This window comes from Rhinolophus sinicus, chromosome 17, assembly GCF_057876585.1.
Source record: "Rhinolophus sinicus isolate RSI-liver-muscle chromosome 17, RSI-T2T, whole genome shotgun sequence".
In the NCBI taxonomy this organism is placed as follows: domain Eukaryota; kingdom Metazoa; phylum Chordata; class Mammalia; order Chiroptera; family Rhinolophidae; genus Rhinolophus; species Rhinolophus sinicus.
In genome coordinates this window covers 183313091-183336568 of record NC_142517.1, presented here as the reverse complement: position 1 = coordinate 183336568, position 23478 = coordinate 183313091, and the positions used below count along the sequence as shown (strand labels likewise).

General features: G+C 43.3%; 1 protein-coding gene across 1 annotated transcript in view; it reads right to left on the bottom strand.

The window, feature by feature from the left end:
• Nucleotides 1-23478, bottom strand: part of LOC109444972 (aldehyde oxidase 2) — a 70591-nt gene that overhangs the window by 23917 nt on the left and 23196 nt on the right. The window contains exons 12-26 of the mRNA XM_088794501.1: nt 23188-23281; nt 21031-21140; nt 19453-19637; nt 18590-18773; nt 17288-17374; nt 15991-16160; nt 15277-15391; nt 13638-13760; nt 10846-10942; nt 10259-10383; nt 9394-9527; nt 7326-7413; nt 5432-5518; nt 5079-5270; nt 2792-3019 (exon numbers count right to left, since the gene is read on the bottom strand). Of these exons, the coding sequence (XP_088650627.1) occupies nt 2792-3019; nt 5079-5270; nt 5432-5518; nt 7326-7413; nt 9394-9527; nt 10259-10383; nt 10846-10942; nt 13638-13760; nt 15277-15391; nt 15991-16160; nt 17288-17374; nt 18590-18773; nt 19453-19637; nt 21031-21140; nt 23188-23281 (2019 nt within the window). The remainder of the gene's footprint in view (nt 1-2791; nt 3020-5078; nt 5271-5431; nt 5519-7325; nt 7414-9393; nt 9528-10258; nt 10384-10845; nt 10943-13637; nt 13761-15276; nt 15392-15990; nt 16161-17287; nt 17375-18589; nt 18774-19452; nt 19638-21030; nt 21141-23187; nt 23282-23478) is intronic.

Below are 23478 nucleotides of genomic sequence, written 5' to 3'. Positions count from 1 at the left end.
TCAACCAGAATTTATGGGGACTCCTCTCCCTGGCACTGGAACCCTGGGCTGGGGAGCCTGGTGCGGCGCTGGGACCCCTTGCTTTTCCCTGGGGGGACCTCCACAGCCAAGATATCCCTCTGACTTTTAATGGTCACACGTGGGTATAGGACCAGCCTATTTTGCATCTGGCCCCCTCCTACTAGTCTTGAGGTGGCTTCTGCTGTATGTCCTCAGTTGTAGGGCTGTAGTTCAGCAAGACTTCAGGCGATTCTCAGTGATGGTTGTTTTGTGGTTTAGTTGTAATTTTGATGTGATCGTGAGAGAAGGTAAGCACAGTGTTTACCTACTCCACCGTCTTGACCATAAAAAACAGGTCCTGGTTTTTACAGAGTCCTCTCCTTGGTAATTTTACGTAGTCCCAGGAATGATTACATCTGGAACAAATTCATCCTAAGTACCTGTTAGTTATCTCTTGCTTGACGCTCCTACTCTGAGCTTCTCTGATGATCACGTTTTACTCTTTTAAAACCATTTCTCCAGGGAGTGACCTTGTGCACATATCATTATATGACAAGCAAAGTCATACCTTGAATCCTCCCTAGCCTGGTAATTTTTGAATGCGTCAATTTGGAACTCTGTGGGAAAGCTGGAGGCCTTTCAAATGGAGACTTAAAGTCATTGGTTGATTTAAAGTTTTTTTGTGGTGAAATGAGAAATTGGCAGGAAGTAGGTTGTGATTTAGGTGAGGGGCAGCCATGCAGGTGAGGGGAGGTGTGTCATAATAAAAAACAAATATGTGGTCTCTGCCCTGGTTTTTGGCACAGAGTTCCTAGAACTCTTGGAATTTACTGTCTTTTGTATGCTAATGAGATGACTGTTGTGGGGAACCTAGATTGCTTGGGGAGGTGGGGAATGGTTGCCAGGAAACCTACCACTGGTTAGAGAGTCCTATCTTATAGCCCTACTCCCTGACCTCCAGGGAGGTGTTAGACACTAAAGATTGAGTTCAATCACCACTGGCCAATGATTTAATCAATTGTGCCTATGTAATGAAATGTGCCTATGTAATGTAAAAACCCTGAAACAACAAGATTCTGAGAGCTTCTGGGTTGGTGAACACATCCACAAGCTGGAGGGCAGTGTTACTGGATGGAGACGGAATGATAGCCCCTCTCCCATACCTTGCCCTATGCATCTCTTCCATTTGGTTGTTCTTGGGTTGTGTCCTTTATAATAAACTGGAAATAATCATAGGTAAAGTGCTTTCCTGAGTTCTATGAGTTGTTCTAGGGAATTATCAAACCTGAGGGGGTGAGTAATGGAAACCCCCAAATTTGTAATCGACTGGGCAGAAGTTCGAGTAAACTGGACACCCCATTTATGCTGGTGTCTAAAATGGGGTCACTGTTGTGGGACTTAGCCCTTGACCTATGAGGTCTGCATTAACTCTGGATAGTTAGTGTGTGTCTGAGATCTCCTGGGGCAAGGGATGGGCTGTGCTGGTGTTCCAGGAGCACAGCCAAGTGCTTTACAGTCATTATCTTATTGAATCCTCATCAATCCTAAGGGAGCGGACTATTATTCTCATTCATAATTGAGGAAGCTGAGGCTCAGAGAGGTTAAATAACTTGCTTAATATCACACAGCTAGCAAGTGGCAGGGCCAAGAATTTCTCAGGCCTGACTCCAGTTGATTAGGGATTTGGGACAACTGCTTTATTCCCTAAGAAAGATTTCCTTTGCCAGGGCAGCTTTTGTGGTGTGTGTGTGTGTGTGTGTGTGTGTGTGTGTGTGTGTGTGTGTGTCTATTGACTGCCAGTAGTTGGGTATAAGTGGAAGAATGCTTTCAATGGTATACACACAAGGGAGATCTAATGCATTTTTAGATTTAGATTTTAGATTTAGATCTAATGCATGTAAGATTTTTCCAGTTGCTGAGTTTCTGCTTTTGGTGAACAATCATGGGGAGGCAACAACCTTTCCCAGTTTTCTAAACAGCTTTTCTGTATATGATGCATTGGGATTGCTGGGAAGACTCATTTGTACAAGTCCTTGTGCCATTTAATGGACTCATCTCTCAGCCGCCCTTCCTCCTCTCTTCTGGGTAGGGCCTCTGAATGACTTGCCTCTTCCTTTAGCAAATCTAACTGAAACGATTTGGGGGCCTCCCTACCCCCTCTCCCCCATCAGAATTGGTGCAGATTCCTGGGAGAGGTGGCTTGAAATAGCCAGCTTGTCAGGGCAAAATGGAATGACTTCTCTGCCTAAGACTCAGGGTGCACTGAGGAGTGTGGTGGGGACTGAGGCACAGACCCATTCCCACCCAAGCCATGAGACCCTTGAGCTCAGAAAGCACAGCACCACAGGCCTCATGGACTCCTGCTCCCCCCCACCCTTTTTTTTTAAGGAGGGCGCAGCTCACAATGGCCCTGTGGGAATGGAACCAACAACCTTGGTGTTATTAGCACCGCACTCTAACGAACTTAGTTAATTGGTCACCCCTCCTGTTCCATTTTTGACTAGGGGATTCGGTGTGTGTTGGGGAGGAGGGTGGGGGCAGGTATCAATGCTCCATCTTGGCTGTTATGCTGTGGCAGGTCTCATGCTTGCTGATGCTGTTTTCTGCCCTTGAGGTATTTTTTTTCTGCTATACTGTGAAGAAAGTGCTTGCAGATGGGGAACTGCTTGGGAAAGTTCTGTACATTTCTACCAGAGGCTGCTGGTGGTGGTGGGGGGGGAAGGGCTCAGTGCCCTGGGAAATATGACCCTCTCCCAAAGTCAAGGTTATTTACCACATATGGGAATCTTACCTGATGATAGCTTGTTGCAGCAAAGCCAACTGTAAACTTCATGGGGATAATAGCAATGCCTTTCTTCTTCCAATAATTCTTCTTATTAAACTCTTCCACTTGCATTCTTCTGCTATGAAAGGAAGATTTGTCCAGACATTCGTTCCAACATCTTATCAGGGTCTCAGGGCTGAACGCTTGTTTGTAGATGGTTTTATCAACAGTTTTGTACATGTTTTTCTCCCTAATCTGAAATGGGTAGAAAATTGAGTCAATAGTTATGGGAAGACAGAAACTGACTGCAAAATTGAGATTTGACAAGCCTCCCCATTACAGTACAAATGTTAGTGGGGAGAAGATAGGATCTTTTTTCTTTTTCTTTTAACGACGTGTATGCTTTTGCAAAAATAGTGGAGGTTATTTTTCGTCTCTTCTTCAAAACATCAATCAGGGTCTCTCCCTACTGGAAGTGGAGGGTAGTAGTAGTGACCGGTCTCTGGGAAGAAGTAGAATCGAGAAACCCTGGGAGGCAGAGTTGTTCCCCACCCCCAAAAGATTCAGAGATGGAGCAGACTTGGTACGTAGCATGTAAAAGCAAGGATTTATTGTCATAACAGAAGATTTGTTCTGCTAGAGAAGAACAGCACTGCAGCTAATGACAAATAGTAGATCTTCTCTAAGCCTTCCAGTTGCCTTTGGAATGAGTGGTCAAATCTTTTTAAAAATGTATTTGAATATGTGTGTGTCATGTCCTGGAAGCCTGCAACACTTGACAAAGAAGGAGAACCTACTGAGATATGCTTAGGAGTTTTTCATTATCACCATCTCATTCTAATAACAAATACAATAATTACTATTATCAGCAGCAGCATTGGAATAATACTATCCCATTTATAAAAACAAATATTTTAACAAATGCTAACTCATTTGATTCTTGCAGGAACTCTGTGAGGTAAGTCATAATTGTCCTCATTTTATCGATAAGGAAACTGAGCTGCAAAGAGTTTGCCTCTCCTTGTTCAAGCTGTTCCACCTGCCTTGATTACCTTTCCATTAGATAATGCCTATCCTTCTTTAAGGCCTATCTTAAGTGCCATCTTCTCCAGAAAGTTCTTCCTGACTTCCCTCCCTCCAAGCCACTGTGATGTCGTCCTCCCTTGTACACATACACTTGATGTGTACCCTCCCTTGACACTTGATGTGACTTCTCTTAGTACAACTACTGCCTTATGCTATATTTAGGTGTTCCCGTGTGTATAGGAAGTACCCTGACAAGCACAAATCATAAGGAATTTAGGGACGAAGGGGCTCAAAGGACAATACATAGAGAGTCCTTGCTGGAGCAGAGGGTCTGTATTCAGGAAACAGGATAGAAGTGTAAAAAGTAGGCTGGGGTCTGATTGGAATATATGAGGAGCAGAAAGGCGTTATCAACAACTATCTCAATTGCCAGTGGCTACCTCTTTCTGGCCTATACCTACTGTGCACCTTCTAGGATATTGCACAAAACAATATTTTTGGATGGTATTCTTTTGGCAGTATCTCTCAAAAGTTTTCAAGTGCAGCAGCAATTTCACTCTGTAAATTTATCCTGAAGATATACACAATAGTGCAAAGATATCCCCTCGGTACATCTGTACCAAGATGTTTATTGTACCATCATTGTAGTAGCCTCAATGAGGAGCAACCTGAATGCGTATCAACAGTGGAGTGGCTAAATAAGTTACGGCACATCCATATTACATAGTGCTGTTCAGTTATGAAAAAGAATGAAGTAGATCATTCTATTGACACAGGAAGATGGCCATGGCCTATTGTCAAGTAGAGAAAGTAAGGTGCAGAATAATGTGTTTATTACGGTTCCATTTCGGTAAATAACTGTATTGTGTACATGTAAACACACACCAATGTTTGTGTATGTGTGTATGAGTACAGATAGGTGGATACACTTAGAGAAAGGGCCAGAAAAATAAACATGGAACTGTTAACAGTGGTTATCCTCAACCAATAGGGATGAGGGGATAAAAAAAGGGACATTCACTTTTTACTTTAATCACTTCAGTGGGGTATGAATTTTAAAAAGACTAATTATTTTTGTACAAATTGAAAAAAGAAAGAAAGAAATCTTTGCACAAGGAAGGTGGAAAATAAGGGGAAGGAGATGAGTTCTTTTAGGTAGCGCTGAATTTATCTTGAATCCTGAGCTGGAGCTAATTTGAGTGGTTCTTGGAGGGTATTTCCCTGGGTAGCTCGTTCTCCACCTTGTCTGATTCTTCAGCAACTTTGGTTGCGACCTTGATTACCTTACCTTTTCTGGCAGAAGGCCACATTTGGCTGCCACAGCTGTGATGCAGGATTCTGTTACCAGGGTTCCTTGTGGGAAGCCAAATCCACGAAAGGCTGTATTGGATGGTAAATTTGTCATGCATGCACGGCCTCGGAACCTGAGGTTTTGGATTTTATATGCATTTTCCAGCCTTAGTACAAGAAATTCTATAACCTAAAGTAAAAAGAGATATTCACATATACTGGACAACACCTTTTTTGCTTTTCTCTAAAAGTCAAGTACAGAGTTGAGCTGCTTGTGGAACTTGGTAAGTTCTTAAGGAAACATTCTACATTCTATTCATGATCAAGCACACTGGTTTCTGATGCACATACCTGCTCTGAGTCGTCCAGTGTGCACCCTCCGTTAATGAAGCACTCAATGTCTAGAGCTTTGATTCGCCCGTTGTTCATGAATCCCACCTGTCGTCAAATGATGGATGTTTTATGATATGTTTAAAATTTACATGCCAAGTTGGAATCACAGCCCATCTGCTCTATTGGGGGGATGGAATAAAGACAGACTCTGCTCTTGTTTGCTTGGGAGTGTCCCACACCTGGCTAGTCCCTTATTTTACAGTGCTTGGCTGACAAAGACCTCCTCCTCTGACCTGAATTTTGCTGAGCCTTTTCTTTTCAACGTGTAATTTTCTGGCTTCACAGTCAGTATAGAATTCTAAAGTCCTTGATTATCTTGGGACATATAATTACTACCCTCTTTTTTCCTTATTCTTGGAAGACTCCCCATCACTTTTTACTGGTCTTCCTTCTAATTTAGTTTGTGGTAAAGCTCTGGAATTCCAAAATGCATTGGAATGAATCACAGTGCATCCTTACAAGAAAGCCTTGGAAGCCAAGGAGTGGAATGGACCTGGGGGTGACGGTTCTCATGGTACTGAGCTGGTGAAGCGTTTTATAATTGGTTATGGATTTAACAAATGTGAACTAGTGCTGCTGTTCTTATTGGGACTCACAGAAAGCACCTTATATTTTTCTGAAGTTGTCACATGCCTTCCACCCACCTAGACCAGTTTGTCTGTATAGCCCAGATTGAAAAGAAAAATTTCCACTCCCTGTTGTAGTTCTACCAAAAAAGGATTGGCTCTAGTCCTTTGCCTTATCCCCTTTCTGAAAACGGGGATAAATACAACTGATGTAACCATACAACTATATGGTTATCATCATCTACTCCAAAGGAAAGGTTGGATAATAAATCAGAGCAGTTAGGACATATAGGAAAATCCACAAATTCAGAATTTATGGTAATTTTGACAAATGCTAGGCTGCAATTTACCTTTGACTTTTCATGAAAAAAGGATTGCTAAGCAAAGGTAGCAGAGAGAATTCTTGAACTGTTTAATATAACTTTTTCAAGAATTTCGGAAGAGCCTATTCACACATAAACATCTATTATGCTATTTTGCTTCTAATCTAATACGCTAAATGGTTCTGAATAACCAAGCAAAACTTTGTTAGCAATGTTTGAATAAGGATCTACACATACATATATATAAACACACATATTATTATATTGGAAGTAAAATTATGTTTCTTTGAAAATAAAATTTGGATTTTTCCAAAAAGTCTGATTACTTTCCCTCTTTTTAATTATATTTTATATTTCTATAATTACCAAAATATTTACATTCTAGAATCTTCTTAATAAGTATGAATCTAAAATAGTCTCATAACTATAATGTAAATAAAGCGTGATTTGTAATCTAGGCCAAAACCAAAGAACGCAACAACCACCATAACACCAATTGCCACAGTCCCAGAGTGTGCCTCTACATTGCTCTTGGTACTAGGAGATAACAATATCTGTGAGTACTAGTTTCTGTGCAATCAAAGGCAAATAAACAGTTTAATGCCACCTAGGGTTCATTCCTCTCTAATTAAAAAAAACACTAATGCCAATGGAAGATATAAAATTTTGCTGTAGTATGGAAAGCTGTGGCTTTAGTAACACAGGGAACATATCAATTTAGTAATACAAGGCAATGACAAAAGCAGATAGAAAATCTAGCTACATGTATGCTATAAGCAAGTCCAAAATAAATCATATATGATAGGAAAATATTACATTAGAACTATCCTAACAACTCAGTCACAAATTTTAAAAGTAGTATTATTGTTTGATTTTAGAATTTAGCAAAATCAAAATAATAGAAAAGACTAAAACCATTCAAATAAAATAAGGTATTTTAATAATTTCATCTTTAACACTCACTTTATATTTTCCAAATAATGGGTGTCTTCCCCCAGTTATTAACATATCATCTTCACGATCAAGAACAAGACGAATGGGGTGACCAGTTCTAAAGAAAACAAATCTTACATTATCTACCCAACACATCCATCCATCCTCCCATCCATTCATCTAATCATGTAGTATCCATTCACCTGTTTATCCATCTCCTCATTTAACTATCTACCCAACCATCTGTCTGTCTACCTTTCTACCCCTCTAACTCCCATCCATTTTCCCAGCCATTTACCCAACCATCATTGCATATATATTCATTGAGTGCATAACATGCTAGGCATTGATCTGAATTAATGTATGACAAAATTGCTAAATTACTGTTGTCTCCGTGGTCCATAATTCAGTAGTTGGAGATCTAGTTAAAGTTGTTAACGTCACATGCCAGTTAACTTGTGTTGTTATGGCTTCAAATTTGACCCTCACCCAGATCCAGCCATTTTGCATATCCCACCACCAGTTACAAAGGAAAAAGAATGTGAACAGATTAATGTAAACTTAAGAACAAAACTGCAAAAACAAGGTCAACACTTGTCTTAGGACATCTGGGTTAGCATCTTCATTTTCACCCATAATTGCTACTATGTTGGCCAGGTTGGGCCCTTAGATAGCCAGGAGCTTCCGCTTTTCTATCTCTAGGGCAGATGTTCCCAGACTTTGGAGTGCAGAAGAATCATCTGGAATGCTGGTGAAAAATGCAGATTCCTGAGCCTCAACACTAAGACTCTGATTCAACAGGTTGAGGAGGGGCCCTAGAATTTACATTTTTCTCAGCGATTCTGATGCAGGTGTCTTCAGATACACATTGAAAACCACAATTCCAGCACAGGGTTTCCTGATCTTTAATGGTGGGGACCACCTGGAGCATCAGTTAAATGTACAGTTTCTGGGTTCATGCCCTGGTGATTTTCATTCTGTGGGTCTGCTATGTGAAAGCAGGAATATCTATGAGCCCAGAAAACTTGTTATCAGCAGTTTGAGAACACTGCTCTGGGGACCGCTTATTGCGTGGCAGGTGTGTGATATGGCAGGCTGTAGTTTAAGACACGGATTCCCACACTTGGCTGTACAATGGAACCATTGGGGAAGTTTTAAAGTATACTGATGGCTGGGTCAGTATGGGGCAGTCTAGGCCCTGGGATGTAAATGCTCCCCAGGAGATTCTAATGTGCAGTCATGTTTGAGAAGTCTTAAAGCCACAGAGCCTGGTGGGAATATGAACTGATGATCTCTTGCTGGGTGTCTGGTGGGTGCGAATAGAGAAAGGTTCATTATGGAAAGAATTGGAGATAGGATTCAGATCCTGTCTTTACCTACCTATTGTTGTGGAAGGAGACGCATATCTAAGTGCCTTGGGACTTAGCTCTGAACTACACACAAGTTGTGAAAGGAAGCAGGACCTTAGAACTTTGCAGGCTGATTGGGGTTCTGACAAAGTACCAAAGAAATAGCCGTAGAAAATGAACAAGGAACAGAAAAGCCAGGGCCATGCCCCGTGTGAACAGTGAAGGAGCGAACCTCTGGGTTGAGGTTAGCCGGAAAACTCTCATTGAGGATGTCATCCATCCGTTGAGCACACATTGCAGAACCAGCCCTTCCCAGGGGCAGGGAGGCAGAGGGTACGAAAGAAAAGTCGGGGAGCAGACAGTAGGTGACAGTAGGAAGGAAAAGTTGGGGAGCAGCCTCCCCCATGGCACTCCACTGTGCAGGTAACTTGCCGCACCCCTAAATGGGTCACCTTTCCTAAAGCTCAGGGACAGAACAGCCTCAGCGCTAGAGGTGTTCAACAAATAATACTACTCTTCCTTTCTATAGCAAATTAGCCTGTTCAAAGTCCTATCTATATGTGACTTTTCTAATAACTCGAAGAGTGTGGGTATTATATCTACAATTAAAAAGAAAAAGAGACAGGAGGCTGAGTTGCCCAAGGATACACAGGTGGTTATGACAGCAGTCCAAGTGACTCTCAGACTGTGACTGATTTGCCCGCAGTTCTGAACATCTTACATCCGCGTGTGTCCCCAAGCACACTTACTTGATAGCGCCCACCGCTGCAATAGCCCCGAGGACAGCAGGTCTTCCCACCTTCCCGCCAAAACCTCCGCCCACTCGTTTTACGTGACAGGTGATCCTGTTGATGGGGATGTTTAAAGTGGAGGACACTGTTTTCTGTAAAAGTTAGATATTGGGAACGTTTTACAAAGTGAAACAGCAAAGAAGACTTTTGTTTCCTGAAGTACAACATCACAGCAAAATTCATCCACATCTACTGTCAGTGAAAAGAAGACCAAGATAGTCTGAAATGTGTCTTGCGGAGCCCTATTGAATTCATAACCATGGGTCATTGTCACAGAACAGCCTTTCCAGCAGAAAAATGCTATTTTTCCAGAAGGGAAACTGTCAGCATCCTGGAGCCCTGTCAGAAGCTGGAATCCTAGCCAAATGCCTGGACCTAATGTCCCAACAAGGTGAAAAACAGCAAACTCGTGACCACCTACTAAAGAAGATATATTTGCAGCTGAAACCTGGAGCACTTCATGACTGGGGAGGTGAACACGTGCTCTAAAGTGACATGTTTACTCCAAAGGTTATCTGTAACGATAATTTCAGAGAAAAATCAAGTACAAAACAACTTAGTGTTGTCATCCAATCACAGAGTTCGTTTAAGCATGGTGCAAATGAATGTAGTCTTGAAATCTAAAGTGACTGTGGCTGTTCTTTTACTTACTTGACAAGACCAGAAAAAAATAAATGGGTTCTGGGGTTTTAGCTCTTTCTTGATGTCCAATACTTGGATTCTAAGTTTCTGCAGGTAAATGACCGTCCGCTGTGAGGCTTTGGTGCTTGAAGGCCATGATGGACTTAGGAAGTTGCTGAGTTGGGGCAATTCTGGACCTCACCTGCACATGGGCTGGATCCTGCGTTGACACATAAATGTCCAGTTCTTTGTCCTCTGTCTTTGGAATAACAAGCACTGTTTGTGTTTCCATGTAAAAGTGTTCCTGTCCTCCAACATGGACTTCTCCTGTTAAGTGCAAGCACAGGGAAGTTCTAGAAGGTATGTGCTGGGTGGAAACCACCATTTGGGGAAATTCAAAAGCAAGTTAAGACATAGACTGGCCAGTCTGGATTTGTCCTGACCAAGGAACGGATGGATGTGGCATTTGTCCTATAGCAACTGAGGGCAATCTGTATCAGAGACTACAGTTCTGGATAACAAGTTGAAAGTGTTTGGTTCTGTTCCTCACTCTGCCCTTGACTTATCAAAATTGTAGGAGTTTTTCTTCTATTTATTCAGTTGCCCCCTACCTCCAACCCCCAAAGTCTCTCTCTCCCTGTCATCTTTAGAAAGAAAAGCTAAAAGAGAAATTTGGCAAAATGCCAAGACTTTAGAGGATGGACTTTCTGAGAGGAAATCATATGCTTGCAATACCTGTTTCAGAATAGAATCCTGCAAATATTCTATCAAATATCCTGAGTCTCTTACCTTCAACAACTTGATCGACTTTTTCAAATGCCTCCTCAATGTTTCCTTGTTCCAGTTTTTTTTCAGGGCATAGGAATGAGTTGTTTTTTATGGCATCCTGAATGACAGCAAAACAACCCCACGAAAGTCAATTCTTTTTATTTTTTCTTCTACCGACAGTATTTTCTTCATCAAAAGCCTGCAAACTCCTGAAAATCTACTAGGACACATGAAAGGAGTCATGCAAGCACAGGAATACTAGAGTAGTGGACTCACTGCAGAGACAGGATGTCAGAGAGTTTCTTCTAGATTTCAGAGGAAACCAACAAGGATTAGAGAAATGTTAAGGATCGAGATCTGGAGACACTAGGATGGTCCAGGTGATAACTACTCATTTCTCATTTTCAATGTGGTTCTCCAGGGAACAGGTGATAAGTCCAAATGCAGTATGGGTGAGGCTCTGGGCCTTCCATTTATACACTCTTCTTGAAGAAAAATACTAGGTAGTTCACATATGAGAACCTCTAAGTCAGGGATCTGAAAGAACTGAGGCTCTGTTGAAGAAGAAGACTCAAGTCCTAACATATCTCTGGGCAAGAAAGCCCGATAGAAACTGCAGGAAGTTTGTTCATTTCTTTGAATATTTGGCGTATCCCACAAGGCCTTTCTAGCTCTTTGTTCTATGTTTTCTTTCTGATATTAACATGAACTGACTCACACATGAGGACTGGGAGCCAGCTCATTCTGAGGTTTGGTAGACCAACCTACTGACAGGCTATCCTTGCTTTCCTTCAGACCCAAGGTGGGTTCCCATACTTGAGAAGAGCATCTGTCTTCTGCATTCTCACTCTCCAATAGCTTTAAAGTCATCGCCTTTCTTGCTAATGATGATAATGAGAGTAGCTAATATTTGAGTGCTTGCTTTGTGTCAAGCCCTGTACAACATACAGTGTATTTACATGCATTTTCACATAAATTCTATTATGATCTCTATTTTCCAGATGAAGAAACTGGACTTAGAGAAGTTATAACTTTCTCAAAGTCATGCTTTCAAGCTCAGGCTTAGTTTTCAGAAACGTTTGGCCTAAAATTGAATATTTGATTTCTCAAAGCAGCAGAAAATGAACAATATAGTAACAATTTTCATTTTCTGCTATACCAAGCTCTCAATAAGTCACCCTAGGACATGTGGACGTAGTTTTATTGTCATACTGCAATATGTCATAAAATAATATAATGTTATTACAATATATGCCATATTTATTGAGCACTAACTACACCAGGCACAATTCTAAGTGATTCTAAGTGCTTTACTCATTTAGTCTTAGGGCAACCTGATGAGGTAGGTATTATTATATATTGTTATATAAAATCCCTGCTTTACAGAAGAGGAAACAATGGCACAGAGAAGTCAAGTAACTTGTCTAAGGTCACACAGTTAATAATTAGTTTGACTAGGATTCAAACCTGGAAGTTTAGTTCTAGAACCTATACTTTTAATCACTATTTTACACTGCCTCTTATATATGCATAGTCATATAAATGAATGGATGGATGGATGAATAAGTATTGGTATATATGACTATTTTGTTACCTACTTTTGTTCATAAAAGAATTTTTTTGCTGACTCTGGACAGTCCAATTCTGTGGGAATTCTAGATCTCGAACCATTCTGAGACCCAGGATATTTCACGGGGTGTGTCCTCTGGGTGTGACATTTTCCCCTTGAGGAAATGGGATTAGAATTGAAAATTTCAAAACCCATATTAGGATCTTAGTACAACCCTAGGAAGGGGAGTGAGCCAAGAAAAGTGGCCTGGACTACTTGCAAACTCGGCAAAATGGGAATTAGAATTAGAGTTGATTTGACCTTTTAAACGTTTTGAATATTGAGAAGTTATACCTTTTAGGCATATTTTTAAAATATTTAAATGGGTCACTAGGGCCTTTGAAAAACTTTTATTTTCTGTCACAAGTACACAAGTAAGTAAGCTTTCCCAAATTCAATTACTCTGAACTTGTCCTTCATTGAATTAGAACCTGCAAACCCCAGTCCACATTGAACTTTTCTATTCTAACTTCATTATTTTTGCTGAAAATAGCATTTGCATTCCATTGTCTAGATCCAGAAATGAGAGTGAAATTTGTGTGAATTCCATCATGAAAGTCCCACTAATTTTGAGCTCCACCTTGAAAACACGATTGTTCCCAATATCCAGTCTTATCATTTCCCTTAAGTAATAGAGTCCCTAATTTTTAGTGTATACCTGGCCACCTGGAAAATCTGTTTCCCAGCTCGCCTGTAGATATGGCATGTGACTAGGTTCTAACCAATGAGATGTAGGAAGGTGTGTGCAGCTTCTTGGAGTGCCCTTAAAGGGAGGGCTATGCCCTTCTTCCTCACCTCACTGTCTCTACTGTGTGGAATGTGGACTTAATGGCCAGAGCTTTAGTAGCCATTGTGGGCCAAAGTGTGACCTGGAGAATGGGAACCATGCATGATAAGAAACTAGATATAAGTAATCCAGATCCCCGGATAGAACCACATATAAGCTCTGGAGTGACCATATCTAGACCTTTAGAATGTAAGAGAGAAAGAAATTTATATCATTATTTTTTTTCCTGTTTCTTGGAGCCAAAGCTAATTTCAGTTCATAAAAATAATATCTTCCAGAGAAAGCTGATTTTTTCAGAGCAAGCCAGTGACAAGAAAAATGTTAGAGCCCTGAATTAGTCTTGCATTAAGATATTTACATTACAAAAGAACTTTTAATTCTACGACTTTAAAGGAAAGCCTGGATAGCTCTGCTTACCTCGATGGTGAAGATTATGGGCTCCAGATCTTCATATGTGATTTTTATCATTTTAATCGCTCGCTTTGCCTGTACATCTGTTTCTGCAACCACAGCACAGATGATCTGGCCCACGCAGAGTACCTGCAGAGAGTGCATGCATGAAGCAGGTAGAAAATTCTGGATAGGACTGGGCTTAGCTCAACCTTAAGTGGCTGGTGTCTTACTAGTGGCTGAGCAATAATAACCACATTGGAGTTACATTCAACTGCATGTGCTTGGCTAAAATCTTTTTTCCAAATTTTAATTTAATAATTTAAATAACACAGGAAGTTTTATTGGCCATTTTACTCCAGTGAATGTGAATCCTAGAGTGGATGTGAGATTGGCTGTGACCTGAAACTACTATGTCCTATGTCAAGCTTGGTTTACATGTCATCTTCATGGTGTCATTTTAAAGTTTAAAGATAAAAAAAACATTTTTTTGTAAAATATATTCTGACTCTCAATTCATGTGTTGAGCCCTAACCCCCAAGGCAACTATATTTGGAGATAGGGCCTTGAAAGAGGTGATCAAGGTTAAGTGAGGTTGTAAGGATGGAGCGCTAATCCAATCGGACTGATGTCCTTATAAGGAAAAGAAGAGACACTAGGGAGGCTCACACACAGAGAAAAGGCCATGTGAGGACACAGGAAGAAGATGTCTATCTACAGGCCAGGAAGAGAGGCCTTAGGAGAAACCAAACCTGTCAATACCTTGGTCTTGGACTTTCTAGCTTCCAGAACTGTGAAAAAATAAATGGCTGTTTTTATAAGCCACTCAGTCTGTGGCATTTTGTTATGTTAGCCTGAGCAGATAATATAGCTCCTGAACGACAACCAACCTCTTTATCTGGAATTCAACCAAAAGAACAGTGATTCATTCCACGGCTGGAGGAGAAACACTCCATTTGGGACTCATTGAAATGTGACAATAATAGCTAATGCTCACATGCCAAGCACTGTTGTAAGTACTTCACATGTATTCACTCATTTAAATCTCACAACAACACAGCGAGGTAGGGGCTATGATTATTTCCGTTTTAAATGTGCTGACACCCAAGGACACACAGCTAGTGAGTGGCAGGGCTGGAACATGAACTAAGGTAGCCTCGCTCCAAAAGCAATTGCTCAGTGAATGGTTGTAGAATTGAATTAAAAGATGGCAAGAGCAACTTTATTAAAAATGGAATATGTGAGGTAGGTGGGAGGTGGGGGGGGGTGTCGGTGGGTCTAGGAAGAGAGGGAGTCCGGTGTAAATATTATAACGGAGTGTTTTTTGTTTTTTTTTTTTGTATTCTCATCTCTGGATCTTTCTGGGATATTCTATCTTGATACAGGTCAGTTCTGGCATTTATTCTTCAGATAAATTGATTCAAGAGCACACAGTGGGAAAACTAAGATTTGTTGTTTTTCTGGAATAAGTTTCTTTTTTACTGTGCTATTTCCTGACTCCAGAAGAGTAGGTCTGTCTGAATAAAGACATTAGGTAGAAAGAAGCTAGAAGAACTGGTACTTATACCCCTGGTGGCAGAGAAGGCTGGGAGGCAATGGGAAGCTGGCTGGAGGTGGTACCTGGTGATTATCTGCACAAAGTCACCTGGGAAGGCATATTCCATACCTCATCTATAGGCAACAATTTGTCATCTTCAGCACCATTGGTGCCTGGAATGTCTTTAGCTGTTATCACATCAAGCACCCCGGGTAGTTCAAGGGCCTCAGACAAATCAATTGATCTGAAGAGAAATATTTAAGTAGAAATCAGCAATCTTTGAGGGCCCCAAATCTGAGGGAGGGATAGAATATGGTTAAAAATCAAAATATGTAACAACTAGTTAAGCCCTGACCAATCAGAGCTGACTTGCCATAGGTAGGGTCCAGGAGGCCCCCTGCTGGACCAAGAGGGTAACACTTAGCTGCTGGGAGGGGAGCTGAAGGAGGGACCAGAGTGGCAGTGGCAAGGGATGTCCTTAGGAAGCTTAGGACAGTGGCCATTTACCATTCAGTAAGGAAGTATTTCAGTATCACCAGCTGAATATCAGCCCTACTCAGAGTTATTCCTTTGAGCCCTGCCTGAGGCTACAGCAGGGAGTTGTGGTGCTGTGAGGTTAGAATGGAACCAGGGGGCCTACAACTATGATTTTTGTTCTTTCTTTCATGATGGTCATTTCCGGATAACCCTCCCTTCCTCCTCCTGGGGCTGATGAATTTTTCTTTATTCTTTCCACTTTAGATTCTTTGGGTTTAGGACATTGCAGGAGAATAGGCACATTCCTCCAAGGGAATCCACACATGTGCTTTTAAAAGCCGTTTTGAAAACTTTTATTTTACTTACATGATTTTTGCATGGGCTCTGGTACTGGTCACCAATGCCATGAAAAGTTCTTTATCCACCCTGGGGATGTCATCACAAAATATGGCTTCACCTGTGGCATGTTTAAGACCTGATAAGTGCATTATGGGACGTCCAACTGGATCTTGGAGGGGTTGGTGAGAATCTACACTCTGTAGAGAAATACAAGAGTTAACCTGGAAAACTTTAATCTTCAGAAGTGGCCTGGCTAATTACCAACACGCCTGATTCAGGATTGAGAAATGAGACAGTTATCCTCGGGCAACAAATATTGGAGTGGGTCAGATGATGAGTGTTGCAATTTAATGATGTAACTAGACTGGGACATAGTCATTTGAGTTATGTGGCAATACCGTAGACAGGGCCAAGTTTTTGGCAAAATTGTGAAGTAGGTAAAGGGATACCCTGGCTTCTCCTTTTGGCATCTTCTTTTCCTAGGTGGTGCTCTTGTACCCCTTTCTTCTGGAATTCAGAGGGTCTCCCTGTCCTGCTTTTGTACCTTTCCAGTAATCACCTGTTTACATTAAAGTGATTATGATGATGAGGGCTACAGTGATATAATTCCCGAGAGTGGGGGACCAAAATCTATGTTGAAAGCCTGCTTATTACTTGAGTAGGATCTCTGGTGGGGGAGGAAGTAGCAAATGGCAATGGAGTCCATTCAGATCCAGACTAAGGTGTCTTGGCTGCCCTTTTAAGGGCATAAAGACATTACTGGGAGTATAAGGAAATGGAGAAAATGTTTACTCTGGAACTCTTCTCAAGGAAGATCTGTGCGTGGTGTGTGTGTATGGAGATGGGGTGGTAGGAGGGGTTGTGCTCTAGCCATAAGAACAGATACTTTCTAAGTTGTCTTTCAAGAAGGGTGAGTTCAGTTGTTTGCAGGGCTCTTGTTTTCCTGACTGGAGGTTAAACATTTGTCATCAGGGCTGGAGGCTGAACTTTGCTACTCTCCTGCTCTGTCCTTCAGCCACAGCGGGCTCAGCTGCTCTTCAAACAAATGCCCAAAGAACACCAGTTTGCTAGTTTGAAGAGATTATCAATTATTAGTCAGTCTGTCAAACCACTCTAGGTTGGTTGAGGTTTGAGTATATCTAGCGGTAGCTCAGGCCTGATCGTAGAGCCAGCATCTCCCTGACGTAGCCTAAACAAAGGGCCAACACGCTAGCAAAAGCTGCAGAGTCAGAACTAAAAATCTCAGCTCTGAAGTGCTTTCCTGTTCGTACAGCTATCGCTTATCTCTTAGTTTCTAAGTTTCCGTTAAATTAAACTTACTGACCTGGTACCTTTGGACTCCCTGGGGTACTGTGACCGGGAAATCTTCTAGAGCACTTAGGTCTGAAATTTCAGGATAATGAAGGCAGTCCTGAGAGAGGATTCAAAACAATAAAGGTAAACTGATTAGTCTGTGATTAAGCCGGGCTTTGATTTATGTGAAAACGACTTGGCTAAAGTATCCACGAAATTGCAAGGCTGGGGTAGACTGGATAACCAGAATCCACATCCCCTCCCAGGATTTCATTTTTTTAAGGAAAGTTTATTGCCCTCCTTCCCTTTGTACATAATGACGAACTGGACTGACTGGTTTGAATCTGATCCTCAGTCACCTGGAGAAGGGAGAGGCCTATTAGTGAGCTGGCTGGCAGACAGGTGGAAAAGCAAGAAAACTTGGGGCTGGATAAGCCATCTCAGAATGAGCTGGAGTTCACTGTACACAAAAGAGTCCAAATCCTGATTATTTTTCTCATCCACCCAGCTTTTCTGGGAGGGCAGTAAAATTGGGAAGGCTCTCTTTGTGTCACTGAAACACATCAAGTATCTTGATGCAGAAATTAAATAGCAGCAAGGATTATCCTGGTGAATGTGGTTGGTGAGGGTCTTCATCTGAGTAAATGAAAATCAGACACTTTAGTAGCCCTGGACTTTGGGGTGGGGTGTGGGAAGCAAGGGGTACAAGGTAAGGCCAGAGTTATAATCATGGTCAGGAAAGGGGAGAGAGAGAAAAAGTGAGAGGGAGAGAGAGATTTGCTTTACTCAACTTACTCCAGAGTTTATACTCAGAAAATCCTGAAAGAAGCTACTTATATATTAGCATGCAAATAAGTTGTAGTATTTTTGAAAAATAAAATTTTATTTTGCATTTTATATTGAAACTGAAATTTGGCTGCCTGAGGGCCAGAGGGCCAGAGGGTACTTTCTGGGGTGGTGGAAATGCTCTGTAATTTGTTTGAGGTTGTGGCTACATGGCTTTACACATTTGTCAAAACTCACTGAATTTAAGTAAGGTGCATTTTCTTATATGTAAATGTACTTCAATAAAGTTGATTTTAAAAGAAAAAAAATTGCACATCAGAGGCAGGGCACGCAGTAGACATCTGTGAACTGAAGACAGTCTGGCATCCTAAGCCTCATGAATCCTGGAAGGACAGATCCTGGAAGGAAGGATGGCTGGGAACTGACAAGGCCAGACCCAGAACAGGTGACAGATAATGGCACAGGTCGCCCACACAGACAGTCTGCAAAAGTAGTGGGAAAGCTGGGAGCTGTGGCTGCAATGAGCACATACAAGCCAGACACTTACAGGCACAGAGAACAGCTTCACTAGCTTCTTCAGTTCCTGCAGAACTTCTAGGTAGAATTTGAAGAGGAAACTGACCACCAGAGTCCTCTTGAATTCTACCCTCCCCCCTGGAGCTGAGCCTGGGAGGGAGACTTCATCCAGAAGCAGCCTGCAAGCCTCATCTAGCATCAGTTCATTCCAGCGCCTGGTAGGGTTGAAGGCAGGAAGGAACCAGTTAAAGGCAGTCTGAATCATGTGGCATGTGCCAGGTATTGGATGGTGATCGTTTAGAGACCCCAGAGTCCTTTTTTATGAGTCAGAAGGGAACTTAGAAATCATGTAAGCAAGCCCTTCAGGAAAACTGAGACCTGGGAGCCTGCACCAAGTGGCTGAGGGTTATTGCAGGGTAAGGGTGGGACCCGTTCCATGGCAATATGAACCAAGCATGTTCAAGAGCCAGAATGTGCTGGGACCTGGCATTAATACATAGACCACTAGAGTCAATTCCAGTATGAACGGGACAAGGCTCCGACTTAGCTACTGCTTTTCCTGAGAAAGCAATAGAGTGCCCTTGAGAGGCAGGAGTGGCAGGTGCCGCCTGGGCGCTGCCCGCTGTGGATTGCTGGGTGTTGGTGCACAAGAGAACTGAGGCTGGCTGCAGTCCTGGGCCGTTTCTGTTGTCTCCTTCACCCAAAGAGTGCCACCTAATTAATCACCGTCAAATAAGGTTTGATTCATTTAGCAAAATTACGGATAGAACAAGTAGTGATTCTACATGTAGGAGTTTCCATCTTCCCAGAGCTTTACCAACATTTGCTGGGGTCAAATTTCCACTGATTTTGCTTTGACATTGTTTCACCTCAGGTGCAGGGTTCGCTGCTCACCTCCCCAGGAGCTGCTGGCAGGATTTGTGTGCACTGATGGTGGTCACCCCAACCCCGCCATAGGCGATGCTCAGATCTTCAATGGTGTCTGTGCCTTCTTTGAGGAGGAGTCGCATGCCAGCATTCACATCGGCCAAGGCGTTTTGCTGGCACTGAGCCTGACGGAAGGCTGACACAAATTCCCACTGTGGAAACAAAAAACATTTAGGGTTATTTGATATGTCAAAACCAAGAGCATGTTTTCTACTTCTTGGTGCCACTAAGTAATCACTTTTGACTCAATCTAAAGGGACACAGAAGGCACTTGGCACGATCAGAGGGCAACATGGCTGCCTTCTTGTTCAAAGTGAGGACAGTGTCCTCTAAAAGGCCTCTCCCAATGCCCGATCTCCTCAAGGAACAGGGATCACTGTGCACTTTTCCCTGAGGCAGGAAGACTCGGCACACGATGCCGAGCTCGATTCCATGTGCTCTTATTGCCAGGTGCCATGCCCTCGAGGCTGCAGATACCTTCGTGCCCTGTGAGGATGGAGGGGCCCTCCCAACACTGGAGCTTTTAGATGTGATTTGCTTAAAGTGCCAAAGAAACCCACCATATTCTTGGTTTACAGAAACAATCACTTTCCATTTTGTGGAACTCCTAAAGGAGTCATAATGAACTTTCCAACAGTGGACTCAAGAATCTTGTATCAGGAACAGGAGTCAGGAGGGTGTTGGCTGCCCCACTGGCCCTTTGGCACCATGGCCGTTGCCTGTGCCTCAAGTGTGTTTCCATCTGTGTGGCCACCCAGGGCGCTGTGTTGAGTTGGCTTTTTTTTTTTTCCTGTTTGGGGCCTTTACATAGATGCCCATTTGACTGGGAACACATTTCAGAGTTTCCGTTTCACAGGAAAAATAAATTAAGAGCATTATGGCTGAAAGCATGACTTAATTTAGGACTTCCTGCATAACCCAGCTGATGCCTGGCTTTTGATGAATGTGTGTGTGTGTGTGTGTGTGTGTGTGTGTGTGTGTGTGTGTGTATGTATGTATGTGTATTGCCTCTCTCTAGGAAGACTGTCCTTTTGGATTCAGGTACAGTTTTGAAGAGGCACAGGGAACAGAGAATGAGGACAGAGGGCCCCCTCCAGAGCCGGCTGGGTGGCCGCTCAGCCCTGGGATCCTGTGTTAGCAGATATCCGAGACCCTCATGTTTTTAGGAACTATTGGGGTTAGCTAAAGTGGAGAGTGTGGAGGCCCAGCCCCAGCCTTGTGGGTCAGGCAGAGAAGCTCATTCCATAGCCAGAGCTTTAATTTCCACCCCCCCAGAGTTGATCTGTGGACACAAGGAAGCAGGACCGCAGGCCCTCAGCAGGCCCCACCCCACAGCTGAAACAACACCCCAAATCCACACCCCGGAGCTGCTTGCTCGAGGGTATCTGTGGGCGTTGGTGCTGGGCCAGTCCACAGTGGACAGGAAGTTATTATTTTATGGGCAGAGTTATTTTCCTTCCATCTGTTTTCAGATTTCTAAAGATGACTGGACTCAGTTATGAAAAGAGAAAAACAACTCTCAAAAGCAACCAGTGGAATTCTTACCTTTTGAGAGTGAGGGATATACACAGATTCCAAAATTTCCTCTGGCTTAAGGTCTGCACTTGCCAACCCAGCAAGGAAATGTTCGTTTAGAGGAATCTGCCGTGTACCTTCTGTTGAAGAAAATGACATTTCTACACATGGTAACAAGGAATGTGAGATTATTCTGTACTCTTAAATGTCAGCAGCAAAGAAGAAAAGGTCACTTCCCTCTGCACCAAGTGATGCAGAGATCTGAATATGTGACCATCAGGGCTCCCCTATTCCCTCCACAGGGAGGGGTGGCGGCAGCTTCATGATATTTACTCTTATCTGTGCTCCTGCTATGTCAACCGGTCTCGCCCTCCTCCAGGGCCTGGCAGGCCTGTTCGGTTTTCATCTTTCAGCAGAGGCTGATTAACTAACTTGTTCGGTTCTGTGATCACAGTAAGGGCGTAACTTAAGCTGAGAGAGGGTTTGTTTCCACGATTAACAAAGTTAAAACCATTAGATTTGTGTTTTGTTCTTGCTGCTGCTGGTGGCTCCTAAGCAAGGTATCTCCACCTTTAAAGCAAAGGGAAAAATTCACAAAACCTCCTTTCAGTCCAATTGTTACCAGAGTGGTCAGAGCAGTCCCTCCAGTTTTAAAAAATGGTTTGTGGCTCCACAGGATGTGTGGTGAGCAGCTCAAACTACAGCCTAGAGATTCTGACATGGGTACTATTCCTGGCACAAGCAGCAATATGCTGATTGGAAAGTAGGTGTAGTTGAGAGGGGAGGAGCATCCCCAAAAGCCGCTGTTGACCTTTGCTGGCTTGCCCAGCTTCTGGTCAGTGAGCTCATCTACTGGCCTGGCCTAGCTGGAGTGGGGCCTCACTCAGGTTGGAGGGACTTTGGCAGAGCTGGGAAAGCAGAGACCTCAGGCAGAGGGCAACAACCAATGGTCCAGTAGAAAAACACGTCTACTACTTCTAGTGTAGTATAGGGCTGGCATTTGAGCCAAACGACCCTTGCCATCCTGATGCCCCAAAGTCTTGGCTTCTTCTCTCCTGGTCTTTGGGGGTTGAGCTGCGGTGTGGTCCTCCGAGATCACAGGCCTGGAGGACTCAGCAAAATGGCTGATGAAGCCAGGCAGGGGTGAGGGCTTTCCTCTCCTCCCTCCTGGGTGGGCCCCATGCAAAGCTGAATAGAGGCGGGACTGCTTTTCCTGTACTACCAAGTCTCTCCCAACACGCTGAGTACCCACCAATCAGGGATGGGATTGTGTTGGCCAACAAACCCCTTGGGAGGCTTAGGATGCCTGTGATATAATTTCTGGTCAGACACATGTGGGGCAGACTGTATTGATCCCCTTGCACTCCAGTGCCTGGGCCCGTGTCAGCCCATGAAGGGGTAGATGATGGACCAGTTTTGTGGGATGGACAGCAGGAGTGGATATTTGATGGGTTGGGGGTGAAGGAGAGGGAGAAGCAATGGGAAGGAGGAGTGAGAGGCCCTGGGGAGGTGGTCTGATGGAGAAGAGGCAAACACACCCAAATCAGACTGGCTGGAGCTCCCATCCCACGTCCGCCTCTGCAAGTGGCCTCCACTGGGTGGTAACATGGATTAGACTTGCTATGTGTAAAGTGTCCAACACAGCCTGACACATAGTTAACACCCACTAAAGGGAGTGTCAGCAACTTTGGAGCAGCCAGAGGCAGTGTGCGAGCTGAGCACTGCTGGGGTAGTTTAGCCAGAGCAGCCCCAAGGGAACGTCCTTCAGCTAGCATGCAAAATTAGTCATTGCGTTCCTCCTGCCCCCAGAGGGTCCTCAGTGTCTGCAGTGTGTCCTCATCAGACTGCGGCTTCTCACACAGTAACTGGGAAAGAGTGAGAGGCAAGAAGAGGAAGAGGGAACAGTCCTCAGGCTATAGAGAGCTTCAGCCTCAGCCTCAGCCCCCCTTGCTGGCACGTGGCCTGACTGAGCTGTGGTCCAGGGTGGCTGTCATGTGCATATGGGCGTGGTGTCAGAAGGAAGCACTAGCCATCCCCTCGCATCAACATGCCTTCCTCCAGGAGCCTGAGCTCCCCATGGTGCATTAAGAGCTAGAGACCTGGGCTCTGACTCAAAGCAATTCCTTAAAAAAAAAACAAGACACAAAAATCTTTAGGTGATGTTCAGAGTGTTCTGAGGTAGCTTACCTTCCGATATCAGATTGAGGGTAGCGTTGCCCACAGCCAGAATTGGATTCAGATCTGAATCGTAATGCCGGCTTATGATATGTCCTCCTAAGGACTAAGGAGAGAGAGTTACAGACTGGTCATTCTATAGCTCAAATCCTGTGCCCCAAAGGCACTTGCTTATGGTACTTCCTCTCTGATAGTGAAAGGATCCAGAGAAGTCTGGGTCTCCTTTGCAGAGGGCACGCAGTTCACACTGTCCTGGAGCTCATTCTGTCTGAGAGGGCCCCCTCCTACCCAATACTTTGGATA